Source organism: Triturus cristatus, chromosome 1_2 (genome assembly GCF_964204655.1).
Source record: "Triturus cristatus chromosome 1_2, aTriCri1.1, whole genome shotgun sequence".
NCBI lineage: Eukaryota > Metazoa > Chordata > Amphibia > Caudata > Salamandridae > Triturus > Triturus cristatus.
In genome coordinates this window covers 1062699085-1062719494 of record NC_140580.1, presented here as the reverse complement: position 1 = coordinate 1062719494, position 20410 = coordinate 1062699085, and the positions used below count along the sequence as shown (strand labels likewise).

Here is a 20410-nt window from a genome sequence, read left to right as displayed (position 1 = left end):
AAATCTTTTTATTTACCAATCAGTTGGATCTGCAATTAAAAAGAATAAAACATGCAAAAGTATTTTTATTAGAGCGCGTGGGGAAGCAACATGGAGGAAGGGCATAAGCATCACAAGGGGCCGGATGCAATACAGTGGGTGGGGTTTGGGAAAAGCAGCACTGGCCCGTGGGTGGTGGGAAACAGCATGCAGCTGCAGGTGGCGTCAGAGAAAAGAGAACAAGCATTGGCATAGCCAATAGGTCTCACCTTTGGGACCTTATAAGTGTTTAGCCATGCAACAGTTGCATAACTAAATACTTATACGGTCCCAAAAGCGAGACCTATTGGCTATGCCAAGCGGCCGCGAAAGTGAAAGTGATCGCGATCACGATCAAACATCAAAGCGGCCGTGTGGCCGCGAAAGTGAAAGTAATCGCGGTAAAGCGCGGCGCACGTGCCCGCGCACATGCACTATAGCTCTAGGTTGGCCTGGTAGCACTTTTTGGAGCCCTCTCAGTAAGTCTCGCCAGACCAGCGCATGCAATGGGTCAGGCGAGACCTAAAAACAAATGGGTGAGAGAGAGAGAGGGAGAGAGAGAGAGCGCAATGTGGATCGGCAGAGAAAAGCAGACATGCCAGAGAGAGCAGCTTGGAGCTGGGTGAGAAGCACACAAGGGCGAGAGCATCACGGAGTGCGGTTCAAGCACATGGAATGAATGAATGAATGAATGAGGGATTTATAGAGCGCATAGCTACCCGAAAGCATCCCAGCGCTAAACCAAACACAGAGAGACCGGAGAAGTAGTTAGGCATGATTACGGAAAGAAGTGGGTTTTCAAGAGTTTCCGAAACCGCAGATGGCAGGCTTCAGCCCGTAGTTTCAGGGGAAGGAATTCCACAGTTTGGCTGTGTTTACCGAGAATCGCCGTCCTCCTGTGCGTACCTTTCTTACTCTAGGCACCGTGACCAAACGTTCATAATCTGAACGGAGTGGTCTGTTGGCTTTGTAGGGTACGAGTAAGTTCTTCAGAATGGGGGGCCCCTTACCCTGCAACAGTTTGTGTGCAATACATAGGGATTTGGGTCACATGGGTGACAAAGAACAACATGGAGCATGGAAGGTCAAAGAGAAGCACACTAGGGAGACAGCTGAAAAACACATGCACTCTCATGGAGTGTTTAAATCAAAAGAGAAAAGCAGTTCTCCTAAAGGTGAACAGTGGAAGGACAAAAGTAAATTGGTCATGCTCCAGGCGAGGGCCAGACACAAGGCGGACAAGCAAGCCATCAAATAAGAAGCAGGCAAATGAAAGTGACAGTAAGGCCAACCAGTGGTAAGCAAGGGGCGGGGCTGCAGGCCCCTCTATGTTATTGGTAAGCTCACAATATGTCTTTTGCAACCAGAAACCTGTGCTGGCTGGTAGGCTGAACCTAATGACACAAACCTTAGAACAACACATTGTTCGGAGCAGTTTTTGAAGTCAAAAAGAGTGTTTTGCAGTGAAGTATTATAAATTACAATACATCATGGTTCCAGTGTTCTGATTCTGTGGAGGACGCCATTAATGTTTTGTTCTTCTCAACGGTTGGTTGCCGGGCCATGCCACTGTTCTGCACCATCACCCTTTAACAAAGTTTTACTGAGCATCCAAGCTTGGGTTGGTCCTGCTTGCCTTGACATGAAGTAAGGGTGGTTAGTGACAATGTGTTCTGTCCCAATACCTAGGATCCTCTGATGGAACTCGTAGCATGGAGGGAGTAGGCTGGATTGGCTGCCAATGCCACAAAGTCTGGGCAAACCGCTGTGGGTGCCGTGTATGATAAGGGCAGCCGTGGGCTGAAGGGGCCCTGGCGGGTGCAGGAGTTGGCAGTGCTATCACCACCAGAGGGATCTCGAGCTCTATATCAACTAGCGACATCCCTGAGGCGGAGTGCACGGAAGTAACTAACCAATCAACCTCGAAAGGTGCTGAGATGATGTGCATTGTCTGCATTTTGCGCTTTCCTCTTTTCCCCTTCGGAGACTTTGATGAAGGGGTGGATTGCAATTTAAATGGAGACGTCGTCCTAAAGCGTGGCTAGAGCCGGGCCCGATGCTCGCTACGGGCAATAAAAAAAGTTTGGCCTCATGCTCTTTTATGGCTTTGGGGTGCACAAGGCCGTACTTGTCGCACAACCTCAACTCGAGCTACATCATCATAGACAGAGCTTGGTGGGTCAGAAATGAACATTTGTCCATTACTGATGTGACAGGGTAAAGCTCAGAAACACCAATGCAGTGCACTAGATAACATTTGAAGAAAAACACTTAGGTTAAAGTTGGAGAACAACAGTGGCTAGCAGCCCTAGTTCTGTGTCGAACTGCATGAAAAAGAGAAGAAATATTAGTGAGCAAGAATTGGAGCCCATCGTTCCAGGGAAATCACCAATGTTGCTTCTGGCGCCGAGATGGACCCATCCAGTGAGGGAGAGCTATGTAAATATTTTCAGATCATGCACAGGGCCTGGGGATATTCAGCTGGTGAGGATCCTGCAGGTAACAGCATCCACCAGAAAAGAAACAGCACTGAGATAAAGCAACTGGAAGTCCTAGGTGGTGTTAAAAAAGCAGCCACGAGCTGGAATCAAGACTATACAGCTTTGGTATTAGGCAACCTGGAAAAAGACTGGGACCCTGCAATCATTATTAGCTTTTTTTTAAAATTATATAAATATATCTCAATAACACTGCTTTAATGGAGCGAAATAACACTGCTTTATTGGAGCAAAATCCTAGCTATAAATCAAATGACACTGAACAATTCCAATTCTGGGATTGCTTAGCTAGTTTTAAAAATCATCAAAACCCGCACACGCTTTTTAATAAGAAAAAATAATTCACACTGCAGGGCTGCGCATTCTTGGCGTAAAATACAGTACGTGGAAACGCTCTGGGCTTGATATACTAAGTTTGCTATTAATAAATGCTCCCTGGTCACCAAATAGGTACCACATGCTGGCTTTTTTTCTGCCCGATTACCCGCCTTTTTACGAGAACTGCTGCTCGCACGTGATCCGAGCAGAAAGAGCTAGAACCCAGGCTAGGCGCGCGCTGCCCACGTCTCCTCACTCGCTGGAAAATCGCCGTCATTGCTGACATTTCTACGGACCACGTGCTGCCGAGTGTCCTCGACTCACCCCATACATCAACCGTGACAGGTACTTAAATTAAGCACAAAACAAGGCAAAGGAAAAAAAAATTATATCTTCCTAAACGCTGCTGCGAGAAATTCTTGTGTGGAGAATCATCATTCCTTTCACAAAAGAGGCAGCTTCCCCGCCCTCTGCCTAGCCTCTCCCCTGAGACCGCACAGGCAGGCAAGCCACGCGAGAGGCCGGCTCCATGCTTACGGCAAGTCGTGCACAGAAACAACACACCGCAGGCCGAGCCCAGCACGCACAGAGATCCAACGGGTACAACCCCGTTCTACCTTCTCTTGTAGGTGTTATACACTCGGGGACGTTTGCTGATCGCAATATTAATCTTGATTCAGGAATTTAAGGCAGACTCAAAATTGTTCCCATGTGCAAAAAAGAGATTACAGAGTGGCACAGACATACCTCTCAATTCCCCCTCCCTGGAGCGTGTCAACAACCACCATGGTCCTATCTTCCCCCACCAGGCCAGCGAACGGAATGCCACACGTACACTTCAATGGGTTCATCTGCTTTGAACTACCTCCTCACGTTCACCCTTCAAAACAAGTCACTTTCACCCTCCAAAGACGCTCAAAAGATTTCGCAGTGTGCAAAGTGCAAACCAGTGTTTTAAATGGGCTGGGGCAGGGCTGCCCAGTACTCAGTACCTACACTTTTTTAATTTGAAAGGGAGAGTTTTGGAACTTCTGAGCTCTGCTGCAATACATTTAATGGGAGAGTGCCAACACTTCCCAGAAGCAAACAGGCACTGTGGCTAATGAGTACCAACACTTCTGTATTTACATGTAAAGCACTGGTCCTAACCCGATCGGCGGTAGCATGCAGCGGTCCTGCAGTTTAAGCGGTTTGTTCGCCTGTAAGGGACGCATCAAAGACTCCTCTCTTGCACATGGAAAGGTGAGCTTTGGTGAGTTTTTCTCTTTTCACTCCGAGTGTCAAAAAGCTACCTACCTAGTGCTATGAAGTGGCTTCCTATAAAAGCTAGCACTTACCTATCTCCATCCATATGGTTGTTTATAAGTGCAATCATTAACCATCGAAGGAAGAATTCCAGAACCTGTGAAGTTAAGAGAGCCTTAATTCAGTCCGACAGAAATTATTTTGAACAAAGCGAGGTTTTAAGGCCTTCACCAAATTTACGGTGATCACGACCAGTGCTTTAATTGGGCCGGTACTCACCGGTACTTTGTAGTGGCACTTTGCAGTTTTCTGCCCCTGAGTTACGGCCCTTTTTCTTTGGCAAGGAGCGTACCAGTACTCCTAGTGGCAACAGGGTTCAGGCTCTGGAATACTGTGCAGTGCAAAGGCTGCTGAAAAAGAGCCTTTCAGATGGAATGTATATGTGCCGCTCTGACAGGCAATAGCCAGTGTATTTCTGCACTGGGATGCTGCGGCAGTGTTATTTTCGTGAAATGGCAGTGCAACAGGAATGAGGCGATGTGGCTAGAGCTGCCGACAGTGGAACTGGAGAACCAGGTTCAAATCCTGGTGTTGACTCATCATCCTGGGATACTGGCCGACCCACAAAGAACAAGTTACTTATCTTTGGTAACGCCATATCTGGTAGAGACTATATCTAGCCGCAGATTCCTTACCTTAGAATTTCCCTAGGCGTCAGACAGATCCGGAAGAATTTTCGTGAGCAGTACCCTGACGTGCTGGTAGGGGCGATCGATAGGCTCTGCATGCGTCCTCTGCGCCAGAAGTTACATCTGTGGCACCTATATAGGCACCACCCAGGCACGCGGACGTCAGTTTCTTTTAATGACTTTCCACGCTAGTAGCCGGGAGCCATGAAGAACACTGACTATAGTGTGGAAACCTAGGGCCCTGAAAGGGATCATCTGTGTCCCTAAAAATCTGTTCACAGAGCGGGGCGTATGGGTGGGTTGGTAAGGAATCTGCTGCTAGATATAGTCTCTACAAGATAAGGTGTTACCAAAGGTACATAACTTGATCACCTGACAGAAGACTTCTAGCTGCAGATTCCTTATGTTCGAATAGATACCCAAGCAATACCATCCCCGGCTGTGTGTCGGCGGACCAATTTCAAACAACGAAGTCTTGTAGCAACGAACAGGCAGAATGCCCTTCCATATGGACCTGACTGTCCAGGCAGTAATGTTGCAGGGAAGCCCACATTGCTGCCTGGCAGATATCTAGGATCGAAACTCCGTGGACTAATGCAGTGGTTGCAGCTTTAGCTCTCGTGGAATGACCTCAAAAGCCTTCAGGGGTTGCTTCTTGGTCAAGGCGAAGCAGATTTTGATGCAGAGCACGACCCATCTAGAGATGGCCTGCTTCTGCAGAGCCCTATCTTTCTTTGCACCAACATACCCCATAAAGAGAAGTGCGATCAAGGTAGAATGACAAAGCTCTTTTTGGGTCCAGACAGAGAAGTCGCTCCTCTTCTTTAGAGGGATGTGGAGAAGCGTAAAAAGTAGGCAGTGTGATGGATTGGCCTACGTGAAATGGAGTGACCACTTTCAGGAGAAAAGAGGCTCTTGTGTGAAGCACCAGTTTGTCAGGATAGATTGAGAGGTGAGGCGGTTTGGATGACAAGGGCTGCAGCTCACTCACATTACAGGCAGATGTAACAGCCACAAGGAAAGCTGTTTTAGTCATAAGAAACTTGAGAGGACAATTATAGAGAGGGTCTAAAGAAGCACACATCAAGAATGCTAAGAACAGATGAAGGTCCCAGTGAGGCCTGATACATGGTGAAGGAGAGAAAAGATGAACAAGACCTTTCAGAAATGTATGTATAATAGGGGATTTGAAAAGGGAGGGTTGGTCAGGCAAACGCAAAAATATAGAAAGAGCAGAAAGATAGCCCTTAAGAGTGCCCAGAGCAGACCCTGCTGGGCAAGGGGAAGAATGAAAAGGAGCAAGTGGAAGAATGAAAAGTAGAACTTCAGAAAGGGGATCAATGTCTTTTTCTGCACACCATGCCACAAATCTTTTTCAACGGCAGGCGTATACCGTCGCACAAGTTACTTACCCTCGGTAATGATATATCTGTAAGAAACATTAGTAGTGATAGATTCCCTACCTTAGAATTACCCCCAGGCGTCAGACTGGATCAGGAAAGTTTTCATCAGCAGTACCCCTGCGCGTCGGTAGGTGTCGTTGTGCCGCTCCGCATGCGTCGTTGGCGTCGTCGGAGCCGAGATGACATCACTGGAGCTACTTAGACACGCCCACGCGTGCTGACGTCAGTTCTGTACACGACTCTCCGTGCCAGGAACGCAGAGCCATGCAAGAAACTGACCACTGGTGTCATGAAACTAGGGCCCTGAAAGGGATAAACTTAACCCTAGAAATCAGTTCGCAGAACGGGGAGGATGGGTGGGGCGGTAAGGAATCTATCGCTACTAATGTTTCTTACAGATATATCATTACCGAAGGTAAGTAACTTGTGCATCTGAAAGAAACACGTAGTGATAGATTCCTTACCTTAGAACAGATACCCCAGCAATACCAACCCCGGTGGTGGGTCTGTGAACCAAGATCACACCAGAAAATCCTAGAGAACAGAACGGCCAAAGAAGCCGCCTCTCTGGACTTGGCTGTCCAGGCAATAATGCTTGGTAAACGTGTGCAGCAAGGCCCACGTGGCTGCCGGACAGATGTCATGCAAGGGAACTCCCCGTCCCAAAGCAGTAGTGGCTGCCGTCGCCCTGGTAGAATGAGCGCGCAGCCCCACCGGAGGCTCCTTTTTAGCCAAAGAATAACAAGCCTTTATGCACAGAACGACCCACCGAGAGATGGTCCGCTTGTGCACAGCCTGACCTTTCTTGGCGCCCACGTAGCCAACAAAGAGCTGGTCATCCACCCGGAACTGTTGTGTGCTGTTCAGGTAGAATGAGAGCGCACGTTTTGGGTCCAGACAGTGGAGCCTCTCTTCCTCTTTTGAGGGATGCAGAGGCGGAAAGAAGGTGGGCAAAGTGATGGACTGCCCGATGAGAAAGGCAGTGACAACCTTTGGCAGAAAAGATGGACGAGTCCTTAGAACCACTTTGTCCGGATGGACAGAGAGAAAAGGAGGTTTAGAAGAAAGAGCCTGGAGCTCACTCACTGTTCTGGCAGAGGTGATGGCTACCAGGAAAGCTGTCTTTAAAGTGAGAAGACGAAGAGGACAGTTGTGAAGTGGATGAAAGGAAGCACACATCAGATATGTCAGAACCAGGTTCAAGTCCCACTGAGGCATTATGAATGGAATAGAAGGGAAAAGATGAGTAATGCCTTTTAAGAATCTATTTACAACAGGGGACTTGAAAAGGGAAGGCTGATCTGGAAGCCGTAAAAAGGCTGAAATGGCCGAGAGATAGCCCTTGATAGTGCCCGGAGCAGAGCCCTGTGGGCCAAAGAAAGGAGGAATAGAAGGATCTCTGAAAGGGGGGCAGAAAGGGGATCCACAGCCTTTGTTGTGCACCATGCCACAAACGTATTCCACCTGCAGGCGTATACCGTCTTAGTGGAGGGACGCCTGGCTGCCAACATGACATCACAAACTTCGGGAGGCAGGCCAAAAGACGTCAACTGCCGCCGCTAAATCTCCTCGCAAGGAGGTGGACGCTGGACAGGTTTGGGTGGAAGACCGTCCCCTGTTGCTGTGACAGAAGATCCTCCCGAAGAGGCAGTCGGATCGGGAGATCGATAGCCATGCTGAGTAGCTCGGGATACCATACTCTTCGAATCCAGTTCGGAGCCACAAGAATGACTTGGGCCCGGTCGCGCTTGATCTTCTTCAGCACCCTGGGTAGAAGTGGTATAGGTGGAAAGGCGTATAGTAGACCGCAACTCCACTCGCATCGAAAAGTTTCGCCTAGCGAGTGCCGCCTTGGAAATTCCAACGCGCAGAATTACTGACATTGCGCGTTCCCTTCGGTGGCGAATAGATCTAACCAAGGCTCTCCCCACTGCTGATAGAGACCTTGCACCATGACCGTGTGCAGACGCCATTCATGATCCATCATGCACCGGCGCCCGAGTTCGTCCGCCCTGGCGTTCAGAGAACCTGCCAGGTGTTGAATCACCAGGGCAATGCCCTGATGTTCCAGCCATGTCCACGACCCCACCCCGCCCTGTGTGTTGCAGTACCACATGGTGGTGGTGTTGTCTGTGAACACCTGCACCACTCTACCCTTGATAGAGGGAAGGAATGCCTTCAGTGCAAGTCGGATCGCCCGAAGCTCCAGAAGGTTGATATGGAGCCGGGACTCCACCAGAGACCAGAGTCCTCTGATCTCCACCTCTCCCATGTGGCCTCCCTATCCCAGAAGGGACGCGTCCGTCACCACTGTGTGTTCCAGTTGTGGAAGGAAGGGGAACTGCCATTGACCCAATCTCAATTCGTGAGCCACCACTGCAATTGTTGTGCAGTGCCCTCAGAGATCTGGACGTGATCGGACAGGTTGCCTTGATACTGTGCCCACTGGAACTTCACTTCCCACTGCAGAGCCCGCATATGCCATCTGTCATGATCCACCAACAGGATGCAGGAGGCCATCAGACCCAGTAGCCGGAGGGTCATCCTGACCGAAACCCTGGATAGAGGCTGAAAGATCGGAATCATAGCCTGAATATCCCAGACTCGCTGCTCAGGAGGATAAACCTGAAACTGTGCCGATTCCAGGACCGCTACGATGAAGAGGAGTTTCTAAGAGGGAATCAGGTGCGACTTCGACACGTTGATGGAGAACCCCAGCAAATGCAGGAGGTCGGCCGTAGTCTGGAGGTGGGAGACGACTGCCTGGGGTGAGCCCGCCTTCAACAACCAGTCGTCGAGATAGGGGAAGAACGGAACCCCTGATCTGCGCGGATGAGCTGTGACCACCGCCATCACTTTCGTGAACACCCGAGGGGCGCTGGTAAGGTTAAAGGGGAGCACAGTGAGCTGAAAGTGCTCGTGGCCTACTGTGAACCGCAGGTAACGCCGGTGGGCCGAAAGGACGGGGATGTGAAAGTAAGCATCCTGCAAGTCCAACGCTACCATCCAGTCTTGAGGTTCTAGGGCAGACAAGACTTGAGCAAGTGTGGGCATCTTGAACTTCTCCTTCCCGAGGAAGCGATTGACGTTCCGAAGGTCTAAGATAGGACACAGGCCCTTGTCCTTCTTGGGGGTCCAGAAAGTAGTGGGAATAACAACCACAACCTACTTCTGGGACAGGAACACGCTTGATGGCCTCCTTGGTCTAGAGGGCCGTGACTTCCTGTTGAAGAAGCACAAGATGGTCCCCCGACATGCAGTGGTACTGAGGTGGCATGGCTGGAGGGGAAGTCTCGAACGGGAGGGAGTAGCCTCTTCGGAAAATTTGCAGTACCCACTTGTCCGATGTGATGTTGCGCCTGTGGGGGAGATGATGGCGAATCCTGCCGCCCACTGGCGTTTGATGGGCCTGAAAGGTCGGACTAGGAAGACTTTGCAGTGGACGCTGCAGGGGTGGAGGTGGACTGACCCGCCCGCTGGCCCCCAGAACCGCCTCGACGGTTCCCACGTCCGCGGCCGCGCTGAGGATGTTGCTGCGCAGGCCTGTGGCTCTGGAACGAACGTGTTGGGACACCCCTTCCGTGGCCACGAAAGGAGCGAAAAGCAGAAGGCGGAGGAGGGCGAGTGGTCGACAGGCCCAAGGACTTGGCCGTAGCCCGTGAGTCCTTAAAGCGCTCCAACGCACTATCCGCTTTATTGCCAAAAAGGCGAATGCCATCAAAGGGCATGTCCATCAAAGTGCTCTGGACATCCCCTGAGAAGCCAGTTGTTCTCAGCCAGGCGTGGCGCCGAAGCGCCACGGTCGTGGAAATTGCCCTGCCCTACGAGTCGGCGGTATCGAGCCCACAACGAATAGTGAACTTCGCTGCGTCTCTCCCAGCTGCTGCAGCTTGGGAGAGTACTGTCCGTGCCTCCTCCAGACAGTTGGGCACAGAGAGTGGGAATAACGGCCCAAGAGGCATGCAGTGTTCACCGACCGCAGCCCTAATCTGGCAGATGAAAACAGCTTCTTGCCAAGCTGCTCCAGCTTCTTGGATTCCCTATCCGGAGGTGCAGAAGGGAACGCGTTCTGGGAAGCAGAGGCTTGGACAACCAAGCCCTCGGGAGTGGGTTGTTGGGAGAGAAAGAGGGGGTCGCCCGGAGCCGGGCGATGGCATCGGGCCAGGTTCCTGTCCACAGGAGCCCCTGTGTTGGGCCTGGACCAAGTGACCATAAGGACGCTAGAAAGTGCGTCATTAAATGGCAGCAAGGGCTCCGAAGAGGTCCCCGCCGGCTGAAGCACTTCTATCCGGAGGTTAGTCCTGACGGCCACTGTAGGGAGTTCGAGGCGAAGACCCTCGGCTGCCCTACGTAATACCACTACGTAACTGGCTCCCTCCTCCATAGCCACGGTAGCAGGAGACAGCATGCCAAGGTCAGGTGAGGTGTCAAGACCACTGGCATCCCCCAAATCCTCTGCCCAGTCCGGATCATAATCACACTGTTGTTTGAGAGGGTCCTCAGACCCCTCCCAGTCCTCCCCTTCCTACGAAGTCTGCGAAACAGGCTGAAAATAAGGAGGACGGACATAGGGGAAAAAGGGCCCCATCGGTGTCGGAATCGGCATCGAGCGAAACCGATCCGGCACCGTGTCCGGTTCAGGGCTGAAACTGGGGTCGACGTCGTCCCGAGGAGCGGGTGACGTCGTAAGTGGTGCCGGTGGGTTCGACGTCAGTGGAGGTGTTATAAGGTCAACCGGCGTCGCCGGGGTCCAATCACGGAAGGTCCTGTGGCGCCGGGACTGGAGCCGCCGGAGACACCGGAGCCGCCGGCGATGGAAGGACAGGACCCCCAGGCGGGCCTGTAGGTACACCGGCAGGACCAGACGGGTCAAAGAGTCGGGCTATGGCAGCAAGAAACTCTTGCACCTGAGCAGGCGTCGCCGACGGTCCCGGAAAGGGTGGGTAAGCCGGCGGCGACATCGCAGGCTCTGCCGAAGCCGCGGGGGTGGCACCACCCGCACCCTCAGCTGCATCGCGTGACGGGCGAGGGGAAGTTGAGGAGCGACGACGCTTCTGCGAGTTCTTTTTGGAATGCTTCGACTTACCTGACCCCGAGTGCGAAGACTTAGATCCAGGGGAACAATGGTGATGGCTCTGCGACCGGTCCCCTGACCTCCCACGGGACCTTAAGCGGCGCGGAGCCGACTGCCGGACTTCCAGCAACTTTCGGGACTGCTCCCGCAAAGTCTGGAGTCGTGGTCGCGCCCCAGGCAGTAGAGACTCACGCGGTGTGGGTCCGTCACCGACATCATACGGTGACAGTCCCCACAGTTCTTAAAGCCGGGCATCCCTACGACACCAGGAGTCGATCAACTCGAAGAAAATGAGAAAAAAAGGCCTTGAAAAAACTCAGTCAAAAAGTGACTAGGGGTACTTGCTCTTCCCGGATCTGCACTTGCTGGTGCGGAAAAAGAAAGAACTGACGTCAGCACGCGTGGGCGCATCTAAGTAGCTCCAGCGACGTCATCTCGGCGCCTACGATGCCAACGACACCCGTGGAGCCGCACGACGACGCCTACCGACACGCAGGGGTACTGCTGACGAAAACAGTCTGACGCCTGGGAGTAATTCTAAGGTAAGGAGTCTATCACTACATGTTTCTTTCAGATTTGATGGCTAAACACCTGGCTGCCAAGATGACGCTGCAGACTTAGGGAGGAAGTTTGAAAGCTGTCAACTGTTGCCACCTAATCTCCACGAAGGAAGGCAGGGACTTGACAGGACTGGACAGGTTCGGTTGGAGAAGTCTCCCCTGCTGCTGCGACAGAAGATCCTCCCGAATGGGTAGCCTGATTGGAGGATCGATGGCCATGCTCAGTAGCTCAGGATACCAGACTCTCAGTGCCCAATGCAGAGCCACAAAGATAACTTGGGCCCTGTCGTTCTTGATCTTCTTGAGAACTCTGGGCAGGAGTGGTATGGACAGAAAGGTGTATTGGAGGTCTGTGCTCCACTCGAGACGAGAAGCATCTCCGAGCGAGCCCGATCTTGGAAACTCAAGTGTGCAAAATTTCTGACATTGCGCATTCTCACTAGACGCAAACAGATCTAACCAAGGCTCTCCCCACTATTGAAAGAGACCATGCGCCACCTCTGGGTGGAGATGCCATCCATGACATGCTAGGTATTGACGGCTGAGTTCGCCTACTCTGGCATTCGGAGAGCCTACTAGGTGTTGCACCGCAAGGGATATGCACTGATGTTTCAGCCATGTCTAGAGGCGCAGGGCCTCTTTACAAAGGGCCAACGACCCCACCCTGCTTTGTTTGTTGCAGCACCACATGCAGGGTGTGTTGTCGGTGAACAATTGCACTAGCCTTTCGTTGACGGAGGACAGAAAGACTTTCAGTGCCAGTCAGATCGCAAAGAGTTCCAGCAGGTTGATGTGGAGTCCGGATTCAGCTGGAGACCACAGTCCTCTGATCGCCACCTTTTCAAGATGACTGCCCATCCCATTAGTGACACATCTGTCACTACTGTGAGATCTGGTCTGCCTCTGATCCAATTGCGGTTCGTTAGCCACACCTGCACATCTTTTGCAGTTCCCTCCGAGATCTGGACCATGTCACAGTGGTTCCCCTGATGCTGTGCTCAATGGAACTTCAGGTCCCACTGCAGAGCCTGCATATGCCATCTGGTATAAGTTACTAGTAGGATGCAGGAGGCCATAAGTCCCAACAGCTTCAGGGTCTGCCTCACCGAAATCCAGGATAGAGGCTAAAACATTGGTATCATAAACTGAATATCCTGGACTCGCCACTCGGAAGGAAAGCTCAAAACTGCACTTTGTCCAGAACAGTTACGATGAAAGGAAGCTTTTGAGAGGGAGTCAGGTGTGACTTCGGCATGTTGATAGTGAACCCCAGCGAGTGCAGGAGATTCAACGTAGTCTGGAGGTGGGAGACAATATCCTGGGGTGAGCTCGCCTTCAACAGCCAGTTGTTGAGAAAGGGGAAGACTAGCAACCCTGATCTCTGCAGGTGCACTGCAACCACCGTCATGAGCTTGGTGAACAGCCAAAGGGCGCTGATAAGGCCTAAAGGGCGCACAGTTAACTGAAAATGCACTTGGCCTACTGTAAACCGCAGGTAACACCAGTGGGCAAGCAAGACAGGGATATGAAAATAAGCGTCCTGCAAGTCCAAAGTTACCATCCAGTCTCCTGGGTCCAGGGCAGACAGGACCTGAACTAACATGAGCATTTTGAACTTCTCCTTCTTGAAGTAGTTGTTGAGGGGCCAAAGGTCTAGAAAAGGATGAAGGCCTCTGTCATTAATAAGTACCAGAAAGTAGCGGGTATAGCAACAACGGCCCATTTCTAGCACTGGCATCCTCTCTATCACTCCCCTGGCCAAGAGAGTTATGACTTCCTTGCGGAAAAGGGACAGATGATCCTCAGTCATCCAGTCGTGAGATGTTGGCATGGAGGGAGGGATTGTCACGAAGGGGAGGGATTAGCTGTTTCGGGCAATTTGCAAAACCCTCCTGTCCAATGTAATGGACCGACTGCTCCCAACAAGGTGCCCATGCTGGTAAGTGGACAGATTAGGAGGGTTTGGAGGCTGTGGACTGACCAAACCACTGGTTGACTGACCCATGAGGTCTGTAGGTACTGCGCCCTCGGACACACAGAGGTTGAGGAGCAAGCGCAGATTGGTGGCTGTGAGGCAATTGGCGCAGCTGGAAGCCCCTTCAAAAGCCACAAAAGGAGCTAAAGGTGGACTGAGGGTGACGTGAGGCCACAGAAAGGCTCAAGGAACTGGCAGTAGCCTGACTGTCCTTGAAGCGCTCCAGCGCTGAATCCGCCTTGTCTCTGAAGAGACAGGAGCCATCAAAGGGTATGTCCTTAAGAGTGGTATGGACATCCCCCGAAAAACCAGCCATCCTCAACCAGGCATGGTGCCTCAAGGCCACCATTGACGAAACTGCTTTGCCCAGTGAATCAGTCATGTAAAGTCCACAATGTTTAGTGAACTTCGCTGCATCTCTCCCATCTGCAACAACCTGAGAAAGTACGGCCCAAGCCTCCTCTGGGACCGTTGGCAGCACCTGTGCAACCGTGTCCCACACCGCGTGGGAGTAACAGCCCAAAAGGCACACGGTGTTCATGGACCACAATGCCAGGCTGACAGAAGACAACATCTTCATCCCCAAAGAGTCCAGCCTCTTGGATTCCCTATCCGTGGGAGCAGTAGGGAATACACCAAGATTTACATGAGATGTCAAGGCTTGGACCAACAAGTATCCATTAGAACTGCCCCAACCCCGCTCCGAATCAGAAAAATGCTGACATCACACCTCTTTATGGAACACTACATCATGATGCAGTAATAAGTCACTTTAGCTTTTTCAGAAAAAAGGTACCCCTCCAATCACATAATGACTGTGTCTTTGCTTTGTACAATTTACATCACTCTGCTGCCTTTTGGCTAGGTTTGTGCTACCTCTTCCCGCCTTTCCTCCCATATGACTACTTCCATCCAGCACAGCTAGGGGCAAGGGCTGATGCTGAAGCATGGGGTGCTGTGATAACTGTGTGAGTTCATTTGGCTGGACCACCCCTCCCCCACTATGATCTCCCTTTACTCACTGGCCCAGTGGTCTCCTGGAGTCACAGAGACGAGGCGACTCGGGTTTTTCAAGTTTTATATGGAGTTCTGTGTTTAGTACTGGTTTAGGCCCCTGCACTTCTTTTTTCTACACATTAATAACTGGGAGATGAGCTAAGGTACCTGCAAGAAGGAGTTACTGGTACACTGTGTCAGAAGGTGGCACAGGCAAGAAACTGAATAATGTTGGTCGATGGCCCTTACCGGCGTCGAAAGACCTCAGGGAATTCGTGCTTTCTGCGTGCATATGGAACAGGCGATGGTGATGACTAAAACGTCCTCTGGGGTATTTAATGCGGCTGAGGCTGCACTTTGACAGGAAACGTTTAATTTTGATGTTCAGCTTGGCTTACTGACTATTAAAGAGGTTCCTGCACACTGGAGAATGACAGGGATTTATGTACTAAAGGCCTTCACAGCTGTCTCCAGACTCAGAGGTTTAGGAAACGCTGGAGGGTCATCAGGGTATCCTGGTGTCCCTGGACAGCAGGATGGTGTGTTTGTCAACCTGTATTAGGGGAATCCGCTTGTGCCACGAGCAGCCACACGTTGAGTGTTCATGACAAAGAAAACATGATGATTCATTGAGCTAGGGGGCTGCCATTCCTTTTTATTTTATTTGGGGACTTTGTAAAGTGCTGCTAACGCTCCCATGATGGCCCCCGAGCACTCTGGGAGGGGTAAGTTTTAGAGTGAGTGGTGAGATGGAATTAAGTATGTGTGGAAGAACTTATTGATTGAAAACTGGTTGATCTTTGTCAGAGAGCAACGGGGCATCCACACAAATGCTGTTGAATTAAGTCCCCAACAAGATGATAAAACCCTGAAGAAGACAAGAGTCCTGCGGGCCTCGCTGAAGGAGCTGAAGCCAGTTTTAGGGTATGACTGGGCTACGATGGTTCTGTCTATGATGTATGTTCTAATTAAATGTTTTTGTCTGCTATGATGGGTTATTAAATTGAACAATGCAGAGCAGCTTATCTGCTTGTTTGGAAATTGTTCTTAACTTTCATCAAGCTAAGGCCTGTGACATTCCAGTTTTGGCGCCTGGACTGACACCTACTCTTTAAATTGAATATAGAGTCGGCTTTGGCTCCATCCAGGGATTTATTAGTCTCTCGCCTCACGCTATTGGCTCTTTGGTGTGTTATTCCACATTCCATGCATATGAGACTATTTTACATGGGAAAAGTTCACTCAATCACCACGCTATCTGCCACATCCAATCCTTTATCTCCTATATGTATCCTATGTAGAAAGGACCCCCCACCCCCCAAACTGGTACATCAAATGGGGCAGACTTTAATATGATAAAGAGAATTTGCGCATGCAACCTATGTAAACGGCATTTGTGAATGTCTATGTTTATATGTCTGGACACATAATCACTTCTGGATTTTTTTTTTTTTTATAAACTAGCTGTTTAGACTGATCTAATTCTTTGGAAACTGCTGGAGTTCGGCCATTCAGCGCTGTGACATTTGGTTTTAAAGCAGCTGAGCGCTTTACAAGCCCTAATATTATCATTAGTAAAGGCCGCTTTGCCAATGCTTGCATTAAAATGCCTCTTCCTGGCCCGACACACTGGTCGCTTCTTACATAATGTTGCTTCTCAAGCGCTTTATTCTTGACTGCATGACAAATGCGCTGCTTGTTCATAAACACTCTCGCAGGAAGCAAGCGTGACGCTATTGACAAGGGTCTTCCCGGAGCTGGGTGTAACTCAGTTGCTAATAATATAAAACTGCTAAGTGTGCAGGCCGGAGACAATGCTGGGCACGTCCATTGCATGGTGCAAACCCCCAGGCCTTAGTTCGGCACTGAGCACGCTGCAAACTTCTCACAACAGATACAGTGAGGGGGGACAGCTCAGCAGGATTTTAAATCAGGGGCCAACATGTTCCTTTCATCTGTACCACACTGGTTCCAGCTAGCCCTATCCATATATGTTAGAAGCGCGGCCATGTATGGGGCAAGGCAGGCAGTGTGATAACCTGCTATTCATGTGATCCCTTGGGCCGCCATCTGTAGTAAATTATGCAGATGTTTTTAAGAAAATCTATGCTCTATGCAGGTGTCCCACTGCTAAGAGAACATGGGACATGGCGCCTTCTTTTCTCCAGACGAAGGAAGTATAGGCTCGTCTTTAAGCACACTACTCGTGTGTCACTCACTCACAGGCGTAAATGTTCACACCTGATGCACAGGCTCACTCTTAGCTCATCCTAACAGTTACTCTGACTTCACTGAAGTCTCACTCGTGAAGACCCATCTTTTTGTTTTCCTAAATCCTCAAACCTTGCTCCTTTTCAATCGTCAGACATTACTTTTGCAGATCTCTGGACTCTGATCTCCCTATGGGACATCTCATATTAAGCATCTCCAGTCATCCCCTGTGCTCTGCAAGGTACAGGGGGTAAAATTGGACAGATTTGCTTTAGCAAAAAAGTTCACTGCAAATTTACAATTTTTCTTTGATTTCAGATGCAAATATTCGGGCGAAAAATATAAGACCAACATCTTATTACAAGGGAAAAAAACAGTGTACCCTGGTAAAATGCGGCCAGGTGAATATTGTCTTAATTTTCTACCACTGTATCAACTGCTGGTGAACTTTTCAAAGTCTTCCTTCTGAAATAAAACCTACAGCTCCACTGAACCATACATTTTGCAATAGGAGAAATCGGCCAATTTACGCCTGTTTTTTAATTCGACTGTGAAATGTTCGTCCATCTCTGGACACCAGTCTGAATGGATGGGAGTCGCTGTGATTGGTGATAAGATTTTCATGCCGCTCCATCTTTTTGAAAGCACATTGGATGTTGGAGCTTCACCCTTTTTATTCAGTCCCAAAAATCCTAACGGTATTTTCAAAGTGTCCCTCAAATTGTCTCGTCTACCTAGAAATCCCTCTCAAAATGTTGTGGAATGGAGCATCCATGTCCTGCTCTATAGTTTACTGTATAGTAAAACACCATTCAGTTTGCAGGGATTCCTTAAAGGATTAGGTATATTTCCGTTGACCCCCAAATTCTCTCTGGTCCCAACTGCATTGACTTGGGTTGTTGCGTAATCCTCGCCCACACCACGAAGCTACTGTTATGATTGACATAATGGCAGCCCTCCTATTGGCTATCTCTTTGGTGATGCCAAGGATTGGACACACAAGACGTCTGCAACATTCTGAGCTGCTTCTTGCATCGTGATGGACAATTTGAGAAGCTCACGCCTCTGAGGAGGACCTCAGGACACAGGGCTCTCAATACAATACCATCCAACGAGTACCAGAAGGGCAGTGTGCGTCCTCCCATTCCCATGTGATTCCCTTCACACTGTGGGCTAGAGGGAAGCATTTATCCACTTCCCTCCGTTGAACTGGCCAATGGCTCAAGACATGGCAGGCGCCTTTGCTCAGACATGACAAGAGCGTTTGCTTTAGAAGCCTTCTTGCAAGACAACAGGTATCATTCTTTGAGGTCAGGCTCTAAACGAGAACGACCAATCAGGGCTCTCAAATACTGCAATATGGTGGCTTTGGCAAACCCCAATGCCCCTACTTTGTGGCAATAGACCATGCTGTACCATCCAACTGGGATTCCTTCTCTGTGCCCAAGAGTACATGGCTTACATCCAGGACTTAGGCTTACGGCTCAATTTCTTAAAGCTTAAATATGCATAAATGAAAACTTACCTATGTAGAAACTACAGTGTTTGTAACAGACTTGTATCAGCAGTGAAATAAGCTCCAGAACTGGGACATGTATGGACCAACCAAGCCGCTCAATCTTTATTAGGAAATACCATCTTCAGGTAACTACATTTTTTAAGCACAATGCCAATAAATAGCAATTACATTTTTTTTTCTGGGTGAGTATATTTTTGGAGATGCACCCCACTAAAGTGTAAGAGGCAGACAGAAGGTGGAAGTGAATACAGTTCTGGGCTCAGTCTGTTGAGGATTGACTTGGCATGCCTGCATGTCCCAACTCTAGACCTCTGCTTGCGTGCCACTGTACAACACTCGTGATTGGCTTACCTTCCCTCTTCATGCCCATGGCAAGGCACTTCTGGTACCGGCAGTACTGGCAGCGGTTCCGCTGGCGTTTGTCTATCAGGCAGTCTTTGCTGTCCCGGCAGGTGTAGCTGAGGTCTTTCCGTACTGTTCGTTTGAAGAAACCTTTGCAGCCCTCGCAGCTGTAGACCCCGTAATGTTTTCCTGTAGGGAGGAGTGGAGAAGGAAGCATGTGGGTGATGCTATATCTGGCCAAAGACATCTAAAGGCATGCAGTGTATCATCTGATACACGAAGATGTGCTATATGCGTCTGCAACTGGCAGGCATGTATTGCTGTCATGCCCAAACATCGCTGCATGTGGCCGAAACTGGCTCAAAGACAACATGCAAAAAAATAATTCCAGACCCCGTTTCCTGCGGCTACAACTGACCCACCAACTTTATGTTATTCCCTAACTCCTCTATGTACTGCCAACATTGATTCAAGTGCACAAACCCTCTCTCAGGGACTACAAAATATCATTAAACCCACTATATGTGACCGCTTCGAAGACGTACCAATTCTAAATCCAACTATGTGTGGCCTGGACTAACCAAAGACACATAGTATAAACTATGTCACGTTCCTAAATCACACCACGTGTGCCCACACAGTGCAGCTACCTGGGCTGTACCTGTTCTACCAGTGTGAGAGAACCACACAGTGCAGCTATCTGGGCTGTACCTGTTCTGTGAGTGTAAGGGAACCACACAGTGCTGCCACCTGGGCTGTTCCTGTTCTGTGAGTGCAAGGGAGACACACAGTGATGCCACCTGGGCTGTTCCTGTTCTACGAGTGTGAGAGAACCACACAGTGCTGCTACCTGGGCTGTACCTGTTCTGTGAGTGTAAGGTAACCACACAGTGCTGCTACCTGGGCTGTACCTGTTCTGTGAGTGTAAGGTAACCACACCGTGCTGCCACCTGGGCTGTACCTGTTCTACGAGTGTGAGAGAACCACACAGTGCAGCTATCTGGGCTGTACCTGTTCTGTGAGTGTAAGGTACCCACACAGTGCTGCCACCTGGGCTGTTCCTGTTCTACGAGTGTGAGAGAACCACACAGTGCTGCTACCTGGGCTGTACCTGTTCTGTGAATGTAAGGTAACCACACAGTGCTGCCACCTGGGCTGTACCTGTGCTGTGAGTGCAAGGGAGACACACAGTGCTGCTACCTAGGCTGTACCTGTTCTGTGAGTGCAACGGAGACACACAGCACTGCTACCTGGGCCGTTCATGTTCTACGAGTGTGAGAGAACCACACAGTGCTGCCACCTGGGCTGTACCTGTGCTGTGAGTGCAAGGGAGACACACAGTGCTGCTACCTGGGCTGTTCCTGTTCTACGAGTGTGAGAGAACCACACAGTGCTGCTACCTGGGCTGTACCTGTTCTGTGAGTGTAAGGGAACCACACAGTGCTGCTACCTGGGCTGTACCTGTTCTGTGAGTGCAAGGGAGATACACAGTGCTGTTACCTGGGCTGTTCCTGTTCAACGAGTGTGAGAGAACCACACAGTGCTGCTATCTGGACTGCACC

General features: G+C 50.2%; 1 protein-coding gene across 5 annotated transcripts in view; it reads right to left on the bottom strand.

The window, feature by feature from the left end:
- The window catches only part of RXRA (retinoid X receptor alpha), a 440219-nt gene that overhangs the window by 65478 nt on the left and 354331 nt on the right, over nucleotides 1–20410 (bottom strand). For all 5 annotated transcript variants that reach the window (XM_085612724.1, XM_085612733.1, XM_085612741.1 and 2 more), the window contains one exon: nucleotides 18858–19037. In XM_085612724.1, the coding sequence (XP_085468850.1) occupies nucleotides 18858–19037 (180 nt within the window). The remainder of the gene's footprint in view (nucleotides 1–18857; nucleotides 19038–20410) is intronic.